Source organism: Tachypleus tridentatus, chromosome 7, assembly GCF_004210375.1.
Source record: "Tachypleus tridentatus isolate NWPU-2018 chromosome 7, ASM421037v1, whole genome shotgun sequence".
In the NCBI taxonomy this organism is placed as follows: domain Eukaryota; kingdom Metazoa; phylum Arthropoda; class Merostomata; order Xiphosura; family Limulidae; genus Tachypleus; species Tachypleus tridentatus.
This window is the reverse complement of record NC_134831.1, coordinates 190,496,616-190,514,603: the sequence shown is the minus strand read 5'-3', so window position 1 is coordinate 190,514,603 and position 17,988 is coordinate 190,496,616. Positions and strand designations below refer to the sequence as shown.

The 17,988-nt window shown below is 32.1% G+C and overlaps 1 protein-coding gene across 10 annotated transcripts in view; it reads left to right on the top strand.

Annotated features, from left to right (window-relative positions):
• Window positions 1-17,988, top strand: part of LOC143257540 (palmitoyltransferase ZDHHC14-like) — an 84,332-nt gene that overhangs the window by 50,308 nt on the left and 16,036 nt on the right. Inside the window, exons 10-11 of one of the 10 annotated variants that reach the window (XM_076516355.1) lie at window positions 9,534-9,600; window positions 11,427-11,964. The exons of 4 other annotated variants lie outside the window; for them this stretch is intronic. In XM_076516355.1, the coding sequence (XP_076372470.1) occupies window positions 9,534-9,600; window positions 11,427-11,502 (143 nt within the window). In that variant the 3' untranslated portion in view covers window positions 11,503-11,964. Of the gene's footprint in view, window positions 1-209; window positions 954-4,809; window positions 4,863-8,199; window positions 8,573-9,533; window positions 9,601-11,426; window positions 11,965-17,988 lie in introns of those variants that run through there. 5 more of the 10 variants (XM_076516357.1, XM_076516356.1, XM_076516359.1 and 2 more) reach the window with 5 other exon arrangements.

Here is a 17,988-nt window from a genome sequence, read left to right as displayed (position 1 = left end):
TTACAGTCAACAAACATTCATTAATAGTGTTGAGAATGTAAACAGTCAGACATCACTTCCGAACATGTATTCATTGGGTACAATGCATTTTCAGTATAGTTTCTTGATATTCAGCATAAAGGTTCAGTAAAATGAGGATGTGATCTTATTATTCCATTTACTTACAGCTGGTTTGAAAACAGTATTTATCTCAAACATTGTTTTTATAGGCCATCCTTAAAGAGATATAAAAGATGAAAGTGATGTGGTTCTAGGTGAGGAATGTACACAGAATGAGGAAGGATTGTATTTCAAACTTTCAGTTGTAGATTTCACATCTCATTGTTATTTGCTTTTACCATCTTGTTAGTTATTGAAAATATGCAGTATGTATACTGTTAATTACAATCTGTGTATCATTCCTTTATGGAAATTGTATCTTATTTCTTTGACTTTAATATGGAAAAGAAAATCAAATTTCTTTTTTAAACACCATTTTCAGTAAAATATTATTCTGAAAACATTTCTTTGGATAGTAACAGATATTAAATACAAAACATCAAACACAGATCTCTTATTAAAGTTATTTTACATTTTTGTTCTAAGTTTGCCACATATAAAGAATCTGATACTCAACTACTAATCACAAATTTTCCATTGCTTTCATAATTTTTCCCCCTTCATTTTAATGTTTGAAAACTGTTAGAATATGTAAAGCAATGATATCATAATTTTGTTTCTTGTATGTAGTTTTATTGTCATAAAAAAGTCCCTCTCCCTTGAAAGAAAAACTAGACATACTGACCTCACATTATTATTCAGCTTTTATATATATAATAAACTTATTTTGTATTATTTCAAAAAAATAAATGAAGCCTCTGTAAATGCTATTATATCTTATTTGATTTCTTTTGGTGACAATTGTATTAAAAATTTAGATCAATTTCAGCTTTTTAATTTATTTGCTCCATCTTAACCCCCACAAGAAGAAAACATGGCTATGTCAATGCTTGATGAAGGGCCACCTATGAGTTAAAAGATTTTTCTCTTTTCTAAATCTTGTTTTTAATCTTGTTGATTGTCTGAGAACTTTACAATATTGTTAAGTAATATGTTCTAGTCGTCTTCGATATTACTCTCTCTCCCAACATCTTCCTGCATGGTTTCCAGTTTGATGCTATATTTCTATTTCTGAAACAGTGTGCTGATTGGCATGCCATCACTCATTCCAAAGTATTAAAATACCCTTATTGACAAGTCAGAGCAGATAGAAGAATCCATCTTGCAAGAGGGAATTACCAAAAATACTTTGGCTTCTGTGCTGTAGATTAAAAACAGATCATTAGCTTTTTTATTGGCTTTCTTATACTGAGTCTCCACAGTCTTAATGTTCTTTATGACCATTAATAGCTAGCTGTTATCTATCATGTTTAACAAGCTTCATGCTACAACTAGGCAGAGCACTGTAGGATTTCAGGCTTTTGACTGCCTATGTCAGTGTAACACCTTCGTTTAATCAGGACTTGAAGACTTCCATCAATTTGGTAAAGTGTGCATCTGAACTGAGTTTTCATGCTGAGTGTTCATAAGAATAAATCTTGTTATCTTAATTGCATGAGTATAAATCAGTGCAGGGATAATGGTGGGTAAAAAGACTGTTCTTGTGGCACATTGTGTTATCTGACTGTTGAACAGTCTGCTTTATGTTGGGTAGATCCCTTCTAATACACAGTAATATCAACTACTGAAACAATAGACTCTCAATTCAGCTTGTTATTTTGTAAGAGATGTGATCAAAGTACTCCTGAGGCACAGTAACAGGTGAAGCATTGCTTTCCGTTTGCTATTATTGTATCATCACACAGTGCCAACTGATGCCTATCTTACCATAGTGCTAAACTCTTCTTTTCTCTGAAAAATGTAATCTGTAGTTTCATCTTGAACTCTATAACAACCAGATTCTCATTAGCAAATATATTAGCTTCATGTGTATTTTTCATGGTATTTGAAATATTTTTGACTGCAAACTGCTGATTCACCATCCTAACTTGATGGTCAATGAAGAGTTCTGCTTTGTAACAGCAAACTGTCCAATACCAATACAGCATTGATGTTCAGTAACACCTTTTTCACCCTGTCAAAGAAGTAAAATGCACATTTGCATCTATCACAGACAACATGGATGATAAGAATGGTGTTATTATTGTGGCAATAACTTTAGCCCCTTGCAATATCATGATGTATGCATTGCTCATTGAAGTTTGTGAGGTTCTCATAAAAGCCATATTTCAGGTAATTCTATGCCACCTCTATCTTTATCAGAAACTTCTCTCAAGATTTAACTGAACAAACTGTCAGTCTTATTTCTCAGTTTACAGTGTCAAAACAATCATTCAACAAAAATCCCACCACATAATCCACTGCCTTTATGAGCTGTTAACTTTTCTTTGTGTAAGCTTTGATGCAAGACAGAAGAACAAAGTTCTCAGAATGTTCTCCACCATAGGAACAGTAGTGGTGCATATTAATACTCAACTTCATTCTGGAATAATGCATAAAGCACCATCCAAAATTATCTTTTTTGTTCTCCCAGACAAAATCTAAATGATTTCTGTAGAAAGTGTAAACACCATGGCAGAGTCAACTTTTTAAGTGTTAAATTGCTGAATGTTAAATTTATTATTTTACAACACCTCTTTACCATTCTTAACTTATCAAAATATCTTTGTCTGGCAACAAAGCTTCTGAAATTCAGGGTGGAGTTTGGAATCTCTTGCTTTAGGCCCTGAAACTCATAAAACTGATATGAGGTATGCATTAGTACCTGAATCACCTGCTTTGCAACAGAATTTTGCTTTGTACATGCATAGCTTTAAATTGTGTTTCTAAAAGCAGTCTTGATATTGTCGGTGGATAGCCTTTAAGATATAAAATGCTTCTTTTGTTCCAGTAGGTCCACAACATAGATATGTCCTAGATGACATAGTTAAACAGTACCATCCTTTTTTACAAATTTCAATCCTGCCAGGCCTGAGGATTTGAACATACTGCAACTGGAGGAAGGTATACATAAATAGAGTTGATGTTCTTCTCTATCCTAAGATTATCACCAGCTCAATGATATTTTGCATTTTGCACAATCTTCTTGCTGCATTAATACTCTTATCCTTCTTTCTTCTTCTCACCTCTACATTTGAGAACAAGTTATGAAATATGTTCATAAGTTTACATTTCTGTCTGCAGATATACTTCCATACTTCTACTTGGGAGTTTTACAGCACCTCTCCTGCTGAAGTTTCTCTGACTTCTTGTTTTTATCTTGAGAAAACCAAACACTCAGAGATTCTGGCCTGTTTTCTTAAGAAGTTGCCCAAAAGTTCAGGAATGGTTAATGTTTCATAGATGATGTAGTACAACTGGTAGTGTGTCTTATGACTTTATCTGGGGATGGGGTAACCTACAGAATTAATGAGACCCTAACTTCTAAAAATTGTACTCTAGTCTAAGAAAAATTAAAGTTATTTCTGAATGGATTTTTAGAGAACAGTTATGTTTTGGCAAAGGTTATTTCAGTTAACTTATAAATTTAACCCTACAAACTGCCAAGTTTATCATACATGCTTTGTCTCATGAGACCCATCTGCAAAAATAACCAAGTTCTGGTTAAAAACATTATTTACTTTATATTTACAATTCTGTACTAATGTTAAATTATAATTTTTACAAAATTTATAATTATCTTGACCTTTAAAGCAACTTTTGAAGATTTGAACCAAACATTTTATTGAAAGTGTTTTGTTATAACGAAACTTCAAAAAAATCTGTAATTATCAAATACACCATCAATTGCAGTGAAATTAAATTAACATATAGGGTATTCATATCTGGCAAATAAGGCTTGGTCATGCCCTTAAAGTGCCATTTGCATCTTTATAGTAATAATAATAAAGGTTTTCATGAGGTAATCATGCATGTAGCTCACACTTTGCATCATTCAATACAGTGAGCTATTCATTTGGTGAGTGATTTAGTGGAAGCTTATGTAAACTGTCACAAGATTTAAGCTATTTGAAAAACATAACTATTGTTTACTATTGCAATTTGTAGTCATTCCAGAAAGAAAAAAATGGTAATTTAGGTTTATTTCTAATTTTTTATAGAAGTAAATATAAAGTTTTGCTAGAAAAAAATAAGTTTGTCATTTATTTAAAAGGTTTTAAAAAGTAATTAAATTAAATTTAAATATTATTTTCAGCTGACTAAAAGTTCTTTTAATCTTAAAATAAATCATCTTTTACTCGAAGCATTCAACACCCTATCATGTTTTTAGTTTTGTAATTATGTTTTTAGATAGAACTCTCTATGACTAATTGTGTAAGTTTCATCATACAACAAGGAATAAGATTAGTAATGTTATATCATATTATTATGTAATGTTTTATGCTACTTCAAAAAATAAAACCCACACAGTTTTAGCTCTTAATTTTAAAGAGGCCTTTTAAGTATCAGTAATTTTATTCAAGAATAGTGTAATTTTATATGCTGTCCTATTGGATACATTTTTGATTGTCATGAAAAATGTAAAATTTATTATTAATAATGACTGAGTATCTTCTTCAGTAGCTGGCCATTTTTTCTCATAATTTTTGTACTGAATATTGCTGTTGTGGATTAATTTCTGTCAGAACACTTAAATATTAAGGAACTGTGATGATAAATATTAATTATATGATAGGATTGTTATTAAAAGTAGGTGTTCACAGAATGGCTGAGTTATTAAATTTTCACTATCCCAATTTATTGTGATGTCACCTAAATCATGGTTTTCAGGTTGGTCACCTCATGGTCAGTTTCTGATAATCAAACCAGCAACATGTACAGATGTAAGTACAAAGGCTGCATGGTTTTCTTTTTCAGGTGTGTAATGTGCATGTGAGTGGAACACTTATGTTCAGCTGTGTGCACCATATGTTGTAAGAGACTGATTTTTTTTAGTCTTAAATGAAGATGTAGCTGTGCATGGTGTTGCTTTTCACCAATGAGTTTTTTTTCCCTGTGTGTTGAATGTAGATGTTAATGTAACAAGTTATGCTAGTCGAGATTTTATTAATGTCTTCAAACCCTTTTGTTGCCACTTATTAAATTATTTGACCAATAGTAGTATTATAAAGTAAATTAAACATGTATATATGTATGGGTGTTTCAAATGTTTTGTATTTGTAAGTTTTCATAATGAAATTTATTGGAGAGTAAAGTGTGAAAGACTACTGTATTTGGTAGACAGGGCTTTTTAAATAATTTAAAATTTAGGTAGAAGTCAGTCAAGTTGTCTCTTTGGATATCCTGTATATAGCTGTGTTACTTTTATTGTTGAAATAGAACTTGTTCTTGTAAGTATGCATTCCAATTATTGTAATCAAGCTGGTACCATTCATGTATAAAACTTGTCATAATAGGAACAAAAGTTCCTCTGTCTGAGGGCACTATAATACACACATCCTAAGCACAAGAACTTGGCTTAGTATTTACATAAACAGTTGTACTGATATGCTTACAGGTAAACATTAAATTTAGTTTACTGTTATGTGCATATACAAGACACTAGAGTGAATGGTTATCTTGCAACACACTATTAATAATGGAGAAAAAGTGCTGTTTCATAAGGTGAATCAGTTTTATTTTAACACTTCCTTACATTTAATAGTTATTCTGATTTGCTGGGCAGTGATTTGGTTGTTAAACTTCATACCATAAGCCACATACAACTCTGGGATAGATCTTCCTTCATTTTATACTTTGGGATAAAAACATTCATATTTATACTTTATTAAGCTCCTTCTTTACACATGCACAGCCTACATTACATAGCTGGAACTGTTGCAGTTGTGGTGTTTGCTTTCTTGTCTTATATAGATGTATGCCTTTTTGATGGTTGAAATTTGTTTTTTGTTTGACCATATTACTATTACTCTCTTTTTCTCAAGTTTGTCATTTACATTTTTGATGCTTAAATGTTGTTCATTTGCCCGGATTACCATTAATTTCTCTTCTCAAGTTTGTTGTTTGTTGTATACTTTTTTGATGGTTGAATGTTGTTTATTTTACCAGATTACCTTTACCGTCTCTTCTCTAGTTTGTTGTTTGTGATCACTTTGCATGAGTGTTTTGTAGTAATGAAATGTTTTTGTTCAGTAGCTCTACCAAGGTATCTCACATGATTATGTTTTTGTTAAACATTTTGGTGTCACGCTGTTTGCTGTCACCGAACCCTATACATGGAACATGTTTTACTACTCTTGTCTACCTTGTCTGTTTCCACTATAAGCAGTAATCTTGAAAACAGAAAACACATAATATTTTTTTAACACAACTTCTCACTGTAGTTGAGGTTTCATTAGTTACATTTCATATTGATATCACCTTTGAAACTATTGGATCTTGTCACTTACTTGACTCTAATAATGTTATAATATTGTTATTAAACATAACTCTTGCAAATAATTGAGAATCATGAGCTTACTTTATAAGTATTTTGAAGTAAAAAATATTACACCGATCTGTTATACAAGAATAATGTTTCTGCCATACCAAAATTATGAACAAGTTGACTTTTCTTTAAGAAAGGTTTAAATGTACCTAATATATTTTAAATCTATTTTGTGTTCATTTATATATTTTTTTATATTCCTTTCAGTAATTTTCTTTACCCATTCAAATAGTTACATACACCAGTAAGGGTTAACATAAACAAAGCAGTGACTTTTTCTGCAAAACAAAACCATGGTACAGTTGAGTGCAGAATTATTTAACTGTCTTTATCATGTTCTACAAATTTATTTTATATCGTAATTCAAAGGAAATATAAAATTATCAAATAACCTTTTGAGAATCTTCTGACACAGTTATGACTGCAATTGTTACAGAAGTTGTTCATGGACATATCAAACTAAGCTTTTACCATTTTGGTCCAAACTTTATACAAATCTCTGTTGAAGTTAAAGCCATACTGGTTTATTTATACACTTGAAACTCACTCATCACTGTTATTTTGTAATGAGAATTACAGAATTCTCATCTTTGAAAATTAGAATGACTGTAAAAAAGTGATATTCAGTATGATATCATACCTTTTCTCACAAAGTTTCCTTGACTTGCACTGCCTTCTGTTGGCACAAATTTTTTTCTCACCACTAGTCTTGTTGTTCCCACTTATTACTATATACCAAAATTCAAATGATCATGTGATTACTGTCCACCAATAGGAGTGCAACAATATCCTTATCATAACTAGCACCCTTTCTATTCATGCAGATGTTAATCATGTCTGCTGCTCAATAAGAGCAGTCATCATCAAGAACACCCCAAAGTATGAGTGCAAAACTGAAAGAGGAGAGATGATTAAATAAATTGTAATTTTCCAAAACACAGAACAGAAACATAAGATGAAAAATGAACTGAAGTAGAAATTCAAGAAAGTAAAAACATGTTAATAGCTTCATTAAACCTCAAGTGAAAAATCTGCCTAATCAGTGAGATTTCTAATTTATTAGTGATTAATGTGCACAATTAGAAAGAGTGTAAGTTACAATAGGGGTAGTTTCATACTCCTGTTGACATATCATTTGCATATTAGTATGTGGTAATGAGTGGGAGTAACAAGGTAGTGGTGAACAAAAATTTGTACCAATAGAGGGCATTACAGTTTTCTTTTGCTTATTTCCTTTTTGTGAAAGGAAATAAGTATCTGTCAGAAATATATTTACAATTTGGGAAAATGTTAACTTCCACAAAAATGAGAAGTTACATGCCTAAAGGTGTAAAACCCAGAATATTTTCAATATTTTTTTTTTTTAAATTACTAACCATTGACTTATCTGCATTTGAAGTTTGTATGTAAAAATAGCTAATAGTAATAAATTACTACCATAAGGCAACAGTATCATGTTTGTACCTTTTGCTTTTATGATTTTTTTTTTTAGTGTGGAACTGCATTGTGAAAACTTTTTGAATGTGTTTTTGGTAGATTTATATACTGAGAACAGTATAACAAACACAACAAAGTTTATTTTAACAAAATAAATTTGATAAGCTTTATAGTATTTTATAGGAAATATGTTAAAAATACAAAAATCTTGGGTAACTAACTAAAGATTATTGGCTCTGTGTATTCTAAATTATGCATCTATATCATAAAACTTAACTGTTGTTATAAAATCGTAGATTAAATACAGTACTTCGTAGGAGATACAAGGTTCAAAACGTGTATCCAAGATAATGCCCCCCGCTAGTACAGCGGTATGTCTCCGGATTTACAATGCTAAAATCAGTGGTTCGATTCCCCTCGGTGGGCTGAGCTGATAGCCCTTTGTGGCTTTGCTGTAAGAAAACAAACAAACAAACAAATCCAAGATAACCAACTGGAAGCCATTAACTTTGTATATTAACTCTACATTTTGCTTTTAGGTTTTATCATAAGCATTTATTTGTTATAATCCCACAGTTAATCCCACTGTCATTTAATAGGTATTATTGAGTTGTTTGCAACATTGAATTAAATCTGTATATCTAATTTTAATTTCCAAGAAATTCTGAAATGTACCGTATTCATAAGTATAATATTTAATCATTTAAAAAATTTATGTACATTTAATTTTTTTAAAAATATATAATAAAATATATATATGTTATTTTGCATTTGGACAAAGTTGAAATATGTTTGATTTTTTTAAGTGTGTTATCTAGATAAGGAAAAACTTTTAATTGGGTATTGTAGGTGTTCCATATCATGCAACATTTGAATACTAAATATCTTGTTTAGTTTACTGTCATGCTGTTTACAGTTATGTAATTTTAGATTTTGAATGTCTGATACAATATAGAACATGTATCCACTTTAATATTTGTAGTTCTCCATTGTCACATCTTTCATGTTCCTCACTATGCATGCATTAGGAGATCTCTTCACCTCTGCTTTCCTTTTATAACCCAAATATTTTTAGTTGCAATCATAATGAAAAGTTTCAATTTGCAATTAGAGAAGGTGATTGGGAAAAAGTTCAAAATTAGATAAACTTATCTTTAAAATTTAAAAACCAGAATATCTATATTGTGATGGAGGAGTGAGCCAGGGCACCTGGTTTCCTAAAATCTGGATTTTGAGGTAGGACAGTAACAACCTAGATTGCAAGAAACAAAACATTGATCAAGCAGAGCTGTGGCAGAATCAAGAAGCAAGGTAAAAGTCAAAAGATCAAAACATTTCTTCTTGAAAGGATAGCAACTTACTGTAGACAACCAATAAATGATATAAAAAGGTGGTAAGTACAGTATGCAAGTACCTATAGGGTCATGTTGTCTCATGTAGTCACAGGTGGTAAAGTGGTGTAACAGGTATGCAGGCTCAGAACATAGTGCATTTTCCTTTACCATTAGTGGAAGGTTCTCAGATAAGGGGATCAGTGATAGATAATTAATGATTTACATGTTTTTTGGGCTAAATTTCTCTATGTTCTCATCTGAAAAACTCAATCGAATAATGAAACTTGCTTATTCAGTGGACACCCAGGAAGAATATAAAAGGATGTGCTCTACAGTTCTAGAACAATGCAATAGGAACACAAAGTAAGTTTAAGAAAAACTGTAATATGTTCCCAACTTTAGCAGAAATAATGTGATATGTGGAATATACTTTTTGTTTCTGAAATTTTAATTTTTTTACATACACATCAAGTTGAGAGAGTTACTAACTGAGGCAACATTAACCTTAATGGTATATTGTCCAGAACAGTTCCAGGGCTATGAATAATATGGTGAGCCCCTAACTAGATGAATCCATTTAAATACATATTGTAAAGGAGGGATTGTGATTTTTAATTTAGTTATTTATTTAAATGATTCCTCAGTCTGAAATGCACCTATAATTGTGAAAAGGGGTATAATGTAATATGATCATACTTGGGTTACCATGCTTCAATACAAATGTGAACTCCAAGCAGTAACAAAGGAGGAGCCATCTGATAGGAATTTTGTCTGAGTTGAAAAATCACAACCAAAGGCAAATTGATCCTGAAGATGGGGAAACAACAGTATTGTGTAAAATAAAATATTAAGAAAATATTTGGCCTCACTGACATGCAGACAAAAGTCTGTGTATGTATGTCCACTTAAAACTTTCAAACTGCTTGACTTGAATGTCTCCAAAGTTAGCATGTTTTCTTAGGAGTCCCCAAGGAGTGATATGTGGAGGAAGCAGCATTTGGACCTGACTTTTAAGATGGTTGTCAAAATCATGGTAAACAAGATGGATCAATTGCACAAGCCAGTTTGTTTACTTTGCTGGAACAATATCTTAGGAATGTGAATCATTGTTAGTTAAAGACTCTACCTCTCAATGAATTTAAGATAACAATGGCAGGATGTAAAAAGTATGTTCTTTCAAAGAAATATCAGGATCAGTCATGTCAGATAACATAATAGTGAAAAACACTGGCTGTCTTTTCTTGTAACCCAAGTTTTAAGTAAGAAAGCTTAATCTTAATACAGGTATATAAACTTTCAAGAAGTGAAAATATGTAATGGTCACAAACAGATATAGCTGTAAGGTTTTTATAGGGTTGCAGTTCTTTACAGAAGGTGTATGTGACAATGAATGTCAGTAATAAATGCACAGCACATAATTCACGTTTTAAAATGATATATTTAAAACTAGTCAAATGTACATACAAAGATTTGTTATAGTTATCACAATTGTATCCAAAGCTTTAAGTAATTTTCTCTATTTCATCATAGTCCACAAAAAGAGGTTCTGTTACCTTAAAACACTCTTTCACTAGACAAATTATCTTATACTCTGTTATAACAATACAAGACTGTGATACTCACTTAGAAATCACCACAACAACTGTTGGTTACTATATTTGTATCCTGAGCTTTAAGTAATTGTCTCCTTTTCCTTAAAATCTGTATAGGCCTTTAGAAAACCCTTTGACATGACAGATTTTTTTTCCTCTATCTCTGTTAGTACAATACAAGCTCTGAAACTCACTTCAGAAATCACCCATTATGGCTAAATAGACACTTTTACTTTTTAACTTCACTTTTACATTCATTAACTTATTTGCACTAACTTGGTTGCTTATGTATATATATATATATATTGGCCAGATGTAGCCAATAACTTTCTACAAACTATGAGATGTTATGATATAACAATACTCCCTTAAAGCCACAAAAAATATTCTGAAGGCCCAAATAACATGACATCAGTTCACAATAATTGAACTACTCAAATATTCATAAACAGTTATGTAATCAAACCTGTGATAAATTATTGTTTCTTAAAATGTTAAAAATAACTTACACTTTATAACTATGCAAATCATAACTATCATATTAATTGAAATGAAACAGTTGTATACATCTAAAAACATGCAGAAAATGATCAACAGAATGGACTATAAAGTGAAAGTGGATGAGCATACCAAAATCTACCATGCCAGCCTGTTGAAAGGGAACAAGACCTAACGTGGGCAGCTATACGGCTGTCATAGATGGAGAACCAGACAACATTGACTTTGTCATAAAAGATGAAAACCTACTAAACCTAGGACCACTGAGTGGTGGTGAGAGATGCAAAAATATCAGTATCAGTAAAGAATTCACTGGCAAATCTATGAAAGAGCTACTATTCCAGTATGTAGATATCTTCACAGATAGACCAAGCAAGACAGCTTGTGCAACATCAGATCAAGGTATCCTGTCAAGATGAAATCATATCAGATGCCCTAGTATGAGAGATCAACAGGGGAACTGCAAAGCTTGTTGCAGTCTGTATAAGGAGACTTTGTTATGAACTGAAAATGGTCTTTGTATATATTGTAAAAAAGATATTGTAAATATTAATCTTGAAGAGGATTTAGTGTTAGATATACATGTTTGTTTCATTTAAATTTAATAATAGAGTTATGATTATATAGTTATAAAGTGTCATTGTTAAATTTACTATTTTTAGAAGCAATAATTGATTTCAGATTCTTTTCATAAGTTTATGATTAATTTGTTGAATAGTTCAGTTGTTGAATGATTTCATATTACTCAAACCTTCTGAATTTGTCAAGTTACTTTAAGTGAGTATTGTTACATCATAAACATCTTTTAGTTTTTAGAAAATTCGAGACATTAGTCATGCATTATATGTATATAGATAAGGAAGTTATTGCAAATAAGTTAGTGGAAAGTAAAAGTGAAGTTAAACTGTGTGTCATTTTAGCCATAACAGGTGACTTGTAAGGTGATTTTCATAGTTCGTATTGTAATAATGGAGACAGAGGAGAACAATTTATCTTGTCGAAGGGTGTTCTAAAGTAAATGAACCTGCCTGTGTGTGTTTTGATGAAAAAGGGATAGTTACTTTAAGCCCTGTATACAACTATGATGACCAATAGTGTAATAAACTTTTGTACATACTTTTAACTTATTTTGAATATATTATTTTAAAACAAGTAGATGGTGTGCTGTCCATTTATTGTTGAAACTTATTGCCAACAAGTCACAGATATCTACTGTAAAGAATCATATTCTTATAAAAACCTGACGATCACAATATTTTCTATCTGATATAAGCAATAAAACAATTAAAGGTTCAGAAATGGTAGAAACCCCTTAATACCAAATTAAACTGAAGTCCAATTTAGGATAGTGTATAAGTGCTTGAAATTGTTGAAGATTAAAGGTTTGCAAACTGCCTTTAAACAATTCAAACAGAAGACACTGATGTCTTCCCTGGCAACTTAAGGTGGCAGATAAGGCAATTCTGTAAGTAGCTGTGAAATAAGCTAAAAAGCAGTGATTATGAAATGATACCTAAGGAAAGAAACAAAATTTTTAAAGAGAAGGATAGTGAAATACTAAGCTACAGCCCAATTCAAAATGATGGATGAATAGGAATATAAAGATAACAATCCTGTATACATGTGTTCATCATTCAGTAAGCATGGCAGAGAAACTTCCATAACATTCTGGTGTTTTTTACTGTAAAGTGAGGTATATTCAGGTGGTGATTAGTTGAGACAGGTCTCCAATCTCCTGGTTCATTCAGAATCATAAAAACATGGGGAAGCAGGCAAAGTGGCTTTGACTGCACCTTTCTGAGGGACATATGATACTTTGTGTTCCATAATTTATAAGCAGATGGTTTATAAGAAAAAGACAATAAGACCAGGCTGAAGATCTCTAAAGTTAAGGGTCTTTTTTGATGAAACAGCTATCTGATGACTCGGTAGTTCCAAAACCATTAAGACCAGGCCAAAAGTCTGTAATACTGAAGGTTTTTAAAGCCAAGGGTCTTTCTGATGAAAAAATGATCTTTTGGACTGTTCATTACAGAATGAAGTTATTGAGTGTATGGAATATGTGGTTTGGTGGAAAAAGAACATGTAGAAGAAGGTGAATTTCAATTATAAAGTAGAAAAGGGAAGCTGGAAAGTAAATATTTTCAGAAGTGGATAAAAATACCAAAACCCTAATCAGCTCCTAACTCCGCCTCCCTCACAGTAATCTTTCTGGTGACAAAAAACTTGTAAATCAAGATTATTAGAGGAGGTTAACTTTGCTGAAAGGCTATTAATATTTTGCTGATTTCTAGAAGCATCAGCATTAACCTAAAAGTTAGGGAAAGGAAGAGAGTACATAGATTTAAGAACTGAATCATCTAACATGACTAACAACCTCAGGATAAAAGAAAAGAATTAAATATTTATAATAAGTTTGGGAAAACAAGAAAAAATAATTCACATGACAGGAGCCTCTCTGGAATTAGAACTAGTTGAAAATGTTGCAGTTCATAGGTATATTGCATTGTGTATAACCCTCCAAAGAAAATGTAGAATTTCTAATATTGGAACAAACATTTGGTATAAGAAATGCTGACTTGATAATTCATTTTAAGCAAAGTTATGAAGTTGTATTGGAAAGTAGAGCTTATGTACCTCTTGTGAGGCATGTACAATAGAACACAAGGAAGAATTGAGGTAAGTTTGGTCCATTTTTTGTGTTGAGAACATTCAGTACCTTAAGTCACATGATTGTTGACAGCACATCTATAAATTTGAAATTAAATTTTGGAGGTAGCTTGAATGGGTAGTAAAATAAATTTTATTACAAATGTACCAAACTTCATAACATAAATATGAAACTTTTCAAAGTAAAAATGGTATTTTATACCTTAAACAATGTTGCTTTGAACAGTTAGTTTCTAACTTTGTAAAATTTAAGTAATATAAAAAGTTAAACCAGTTTACAGGTATTATCCAAAGCATGCAAGAAAACGTTCTAAAAGATACCCTGTATTCCAGATATGATCTGAACTATTTACTAAATTGTAAACAAGAATTAAATCATCATCTAAAATAACTTAGAGTAAACTTGACTAAGAAAATTTGGTTCATAAAGTTAAGACCTTTAACCCATCTGTTTATGTAGCAGTGTAATCTACTTTATTAGTATTTATCTAATGGTCCTCTCCTGATCAACAGGGAAGGGTATATGGTAGTACCAATATTTTTATGAAAGTTGAAGGAAGACATTTAGTAAGATTAAAAGGTTGCAGTGATGACAACACTGCATATTACTTTTACATGGAACTCATTTCTTAAATTAATCAGATTTTTCATGGTAGTATCAAACTTTCTGTAAATTGTTTTAAATCAACCACTAATACCACTTACAAGTTATTATTTGGTAGAAATGGTAACAGTTTAGAAAAACATTAATTTAGTAGATATTTTGAAAAATTAAAAATGTTGATAAATGATTTATATTTGATATCAGTAAAAGTGTTTGTAGTATAAAATTATATTTGTAAGTTTCAGTACAACATTATTGTGTCATTTCATCATACATCACTAATGATAATTATTACTCAGTAGAAAATTAGACCTATAAGAATATACTTGAATGAAAATGAAGTAATTTGCTTCAACACTTGCTTGTTGTTGCCAGTCCTATTACGTGAAGTGTTTGCTTATAGTAGTGCATATCTATAAGAATTATTTTGAAAAAATGTGGTGCATAGACTGTAGTCAAGAAGTTTTTAGTAAGGAGCTGTTACTGCATGGTATAGAATGTACTTAAAGTTTGACTGAAAAAATAAAACTTTCTCTAGTTCTAAAAAACTTTGTATGTTAACATTTTTCCATATCAAAATAATTAGTATGTTAATCGCTATTATATTATTTTGTACCATCTTTGTACCTGTAAGACAAACAAAAGATTGTGTTTGAACTAAACATAATTTTCCAGTAAGTTTTGTGTGGTAGATGAAAATTTAAAAAGTAAAATAAACTAAGCTTTTTATTTGATTTAGTAGCTAAGTAGTATTTTTCTATACAATACCTTATCTCTCTCACGTAATAGCTTTTCTTGATTATTACTGCCCTCTATATGTGCAATTTTTGCTTGCCAGTAGCCTTGATACTTCTACCCACTTTCACTTGTTTTGACATGGTGCTGCTGCACTGTAGTATACCAATAAGGATGTAAGAACCTTCCACTGTTATGAGTGCAACACACCCTTCTAATACAGCTCACTCCCTCTTTCTGATTTGGCACACTAGTGTTTGGTTGTATTGCTTGCTGCTCTTTGAATCTCATTTTTGCAGATTTTTTGAAAGAAATTGGAACTTTATTTTTGCAATTCATTGCAAACTGAATTTCTTTTGCAATTTCTTGTTTTTCCCAAACCTTTGTATATCATTAAGAGGTTCCCATGTAGTGTGTAACCCACTTGTTTTTTGTTTGTGATGAATTTTGCAGTTCCTGGTTACTACAACTATGACTGGTATCCATGCCACTAACCAAACACCTGTTACTGTAGATTCTGGATCAAATTTATTGGCTGAGGAGCTTTTGGCCCTCAACCACATAGAGTTGGAATATTTCAGGGGGTCTGAGGGCCCTACTGAATCTCAGTGAGTTCTCCTCTGCCTAGAGGAGGCTGGGCAGGATGACAAAGATTTGGACAGTTTCTTTCCTTTTCCTTCCTTTGATGTGCAGTCTACACTAACACCTGCATAGACACCTTAACATTCATCTACTTCTCTAGATGAAAAAATTGTTTTGTCTTTGCTCCCTGTCTTATAATCCCTCACTTTCCCTATTCCATGACTTGTCTTCTTCAAATTATTTTGTTTTTCCTCCTACTCCTGACATCAGGGTCTATGTCAATCAGTGATGTTCAGGGATCAGTGTACCTTGTCTCTCACATACTTCTGCAGCTCATATATTGGCTTATCATTGCTCTGTGAATCCTTTCCTTTGCACTCAGTAGCTAAATTTTTAATCCATGCTTGGAGTTTGAGCCCTGGTACATTAGTTAATTTGTGAGACATGGTGTTATGTCTCTTCCATTCACCTTTTGTCTGAGGCTATCCCTGATGGCTCCCTTTTTCATGTTAATGTGCTTGTCTTTATTGGCTCTTTTCCTTCACACCTGGCTTCTTTGTTGTAGGATTTTTTGGATTGGGATGCACTTTTGACCCATGTATATCAATCAAAATTGAAAAGATGTACATTTATGCCTAACCTTTCACCTGTCTCCTTCCCAGAGTTTTTCAGTAACACGAACTACTCTGTGTTGAATTGTTCTTGTGGCTCTTTTCAGCCTGCTCTCCCCTAGTTCTTATTACTTCAGCTTCTACAGTTTTTACAGCCTTTACCTCTTCCTCTCTCTCCATCTTTCCTCCATCAGTCTTGCACATCCATATTTTACCTGTTGATTCCCACACTCCAACTTCACATGTAGCTTTTGTCTGGTCACTTGTCAGGAGGACTGATCTTCTCACAAATGTAGTGTTCTGTATTTATCATTCAGTCCATATTTCTTCCTTATCTATTTCTTTGTAGTAATGGTGTGGATTTTAGTTCTCCATTGAGGTTTCTTTCCATCCCACAGACCCTAATCTGGTTTTTTCACTTGGCTATTCAAGAGTGGTCTTTCTGTAATAAACATTGCTGGCTATAGGGTAATCTAGTCCACTTTTGTTAGTTTTTTCATTTCTGTCATGTCTTTTTCTTTCGAGTTCTCTTCCTTTTGCTTCATTCATTCATTTCATCATCTTTCAGGTGATGATAAGAAGGAGGGTTACCAGATAGAAGGATAAGCTACATGAATTCTTGAACTACTTTTTTACCAGTGAATAATGGGATTGACTGTCACATGATAATATACCCACAGCTGTAAGAGCAAGAAGTAGTTTTAGTTTAGTTGTAATTCTCCTTCTACTGGACAATGCATTTACAATGTCTCATGGTTTTGGACAGGAGTTGACCCTTCATATTATATTCCACTTTTTTGCCATTGCCCAGGTGTTAGTTTCCCAGCTGGCTGGTATTTGATGTGTAATGTAAGATTTGATGTATTGTAGCCATGCAACACCACTGGTCTGTCCATAGGATTGTTACATATATCTCCTTTCCACTCTTTTGTTGACACAATCATTTATCTAGGGTGAGGAATATATCTTGTTTAGATGCAGTGAAGTTTCCCACATGTAAATTTCCTCTTCATTGAGGTGGGTTCTTGTCAGACACCTTCTAAAGGATGCTCTTCTAGGTAATTTTGAATTGGTACCTGTGCCAGGTAAACATGGGATTCTAGCTATCATGTGAGAGCAAGTAAGGTGTGTATTAAAAGTCATAATTTTCCTACAATAAAAATATATTTGTAATAGATAACCTCTTTTCAAACTTCCCACCCATCCTGCCCACTTTTGATACCTTCTCTTGAAGTGAAGATTGAGTTCTATTGTATAGAAGAAGTCAGCTGTGCTAGGAAGGTGTGTTACACTCTCATTGGTGGAGGGTTGTTGCATGCATGCTGTTTTTGTACTACTACACAGTGGTACCATGTCAAAACACATGAAGGGATGGTGACAAGCAAAAACTGCACATTTAGAGGACAATAATAATTGAGAAAAGCTATTGTGTGAGAGGTATCTATTGGAAATATTTTAA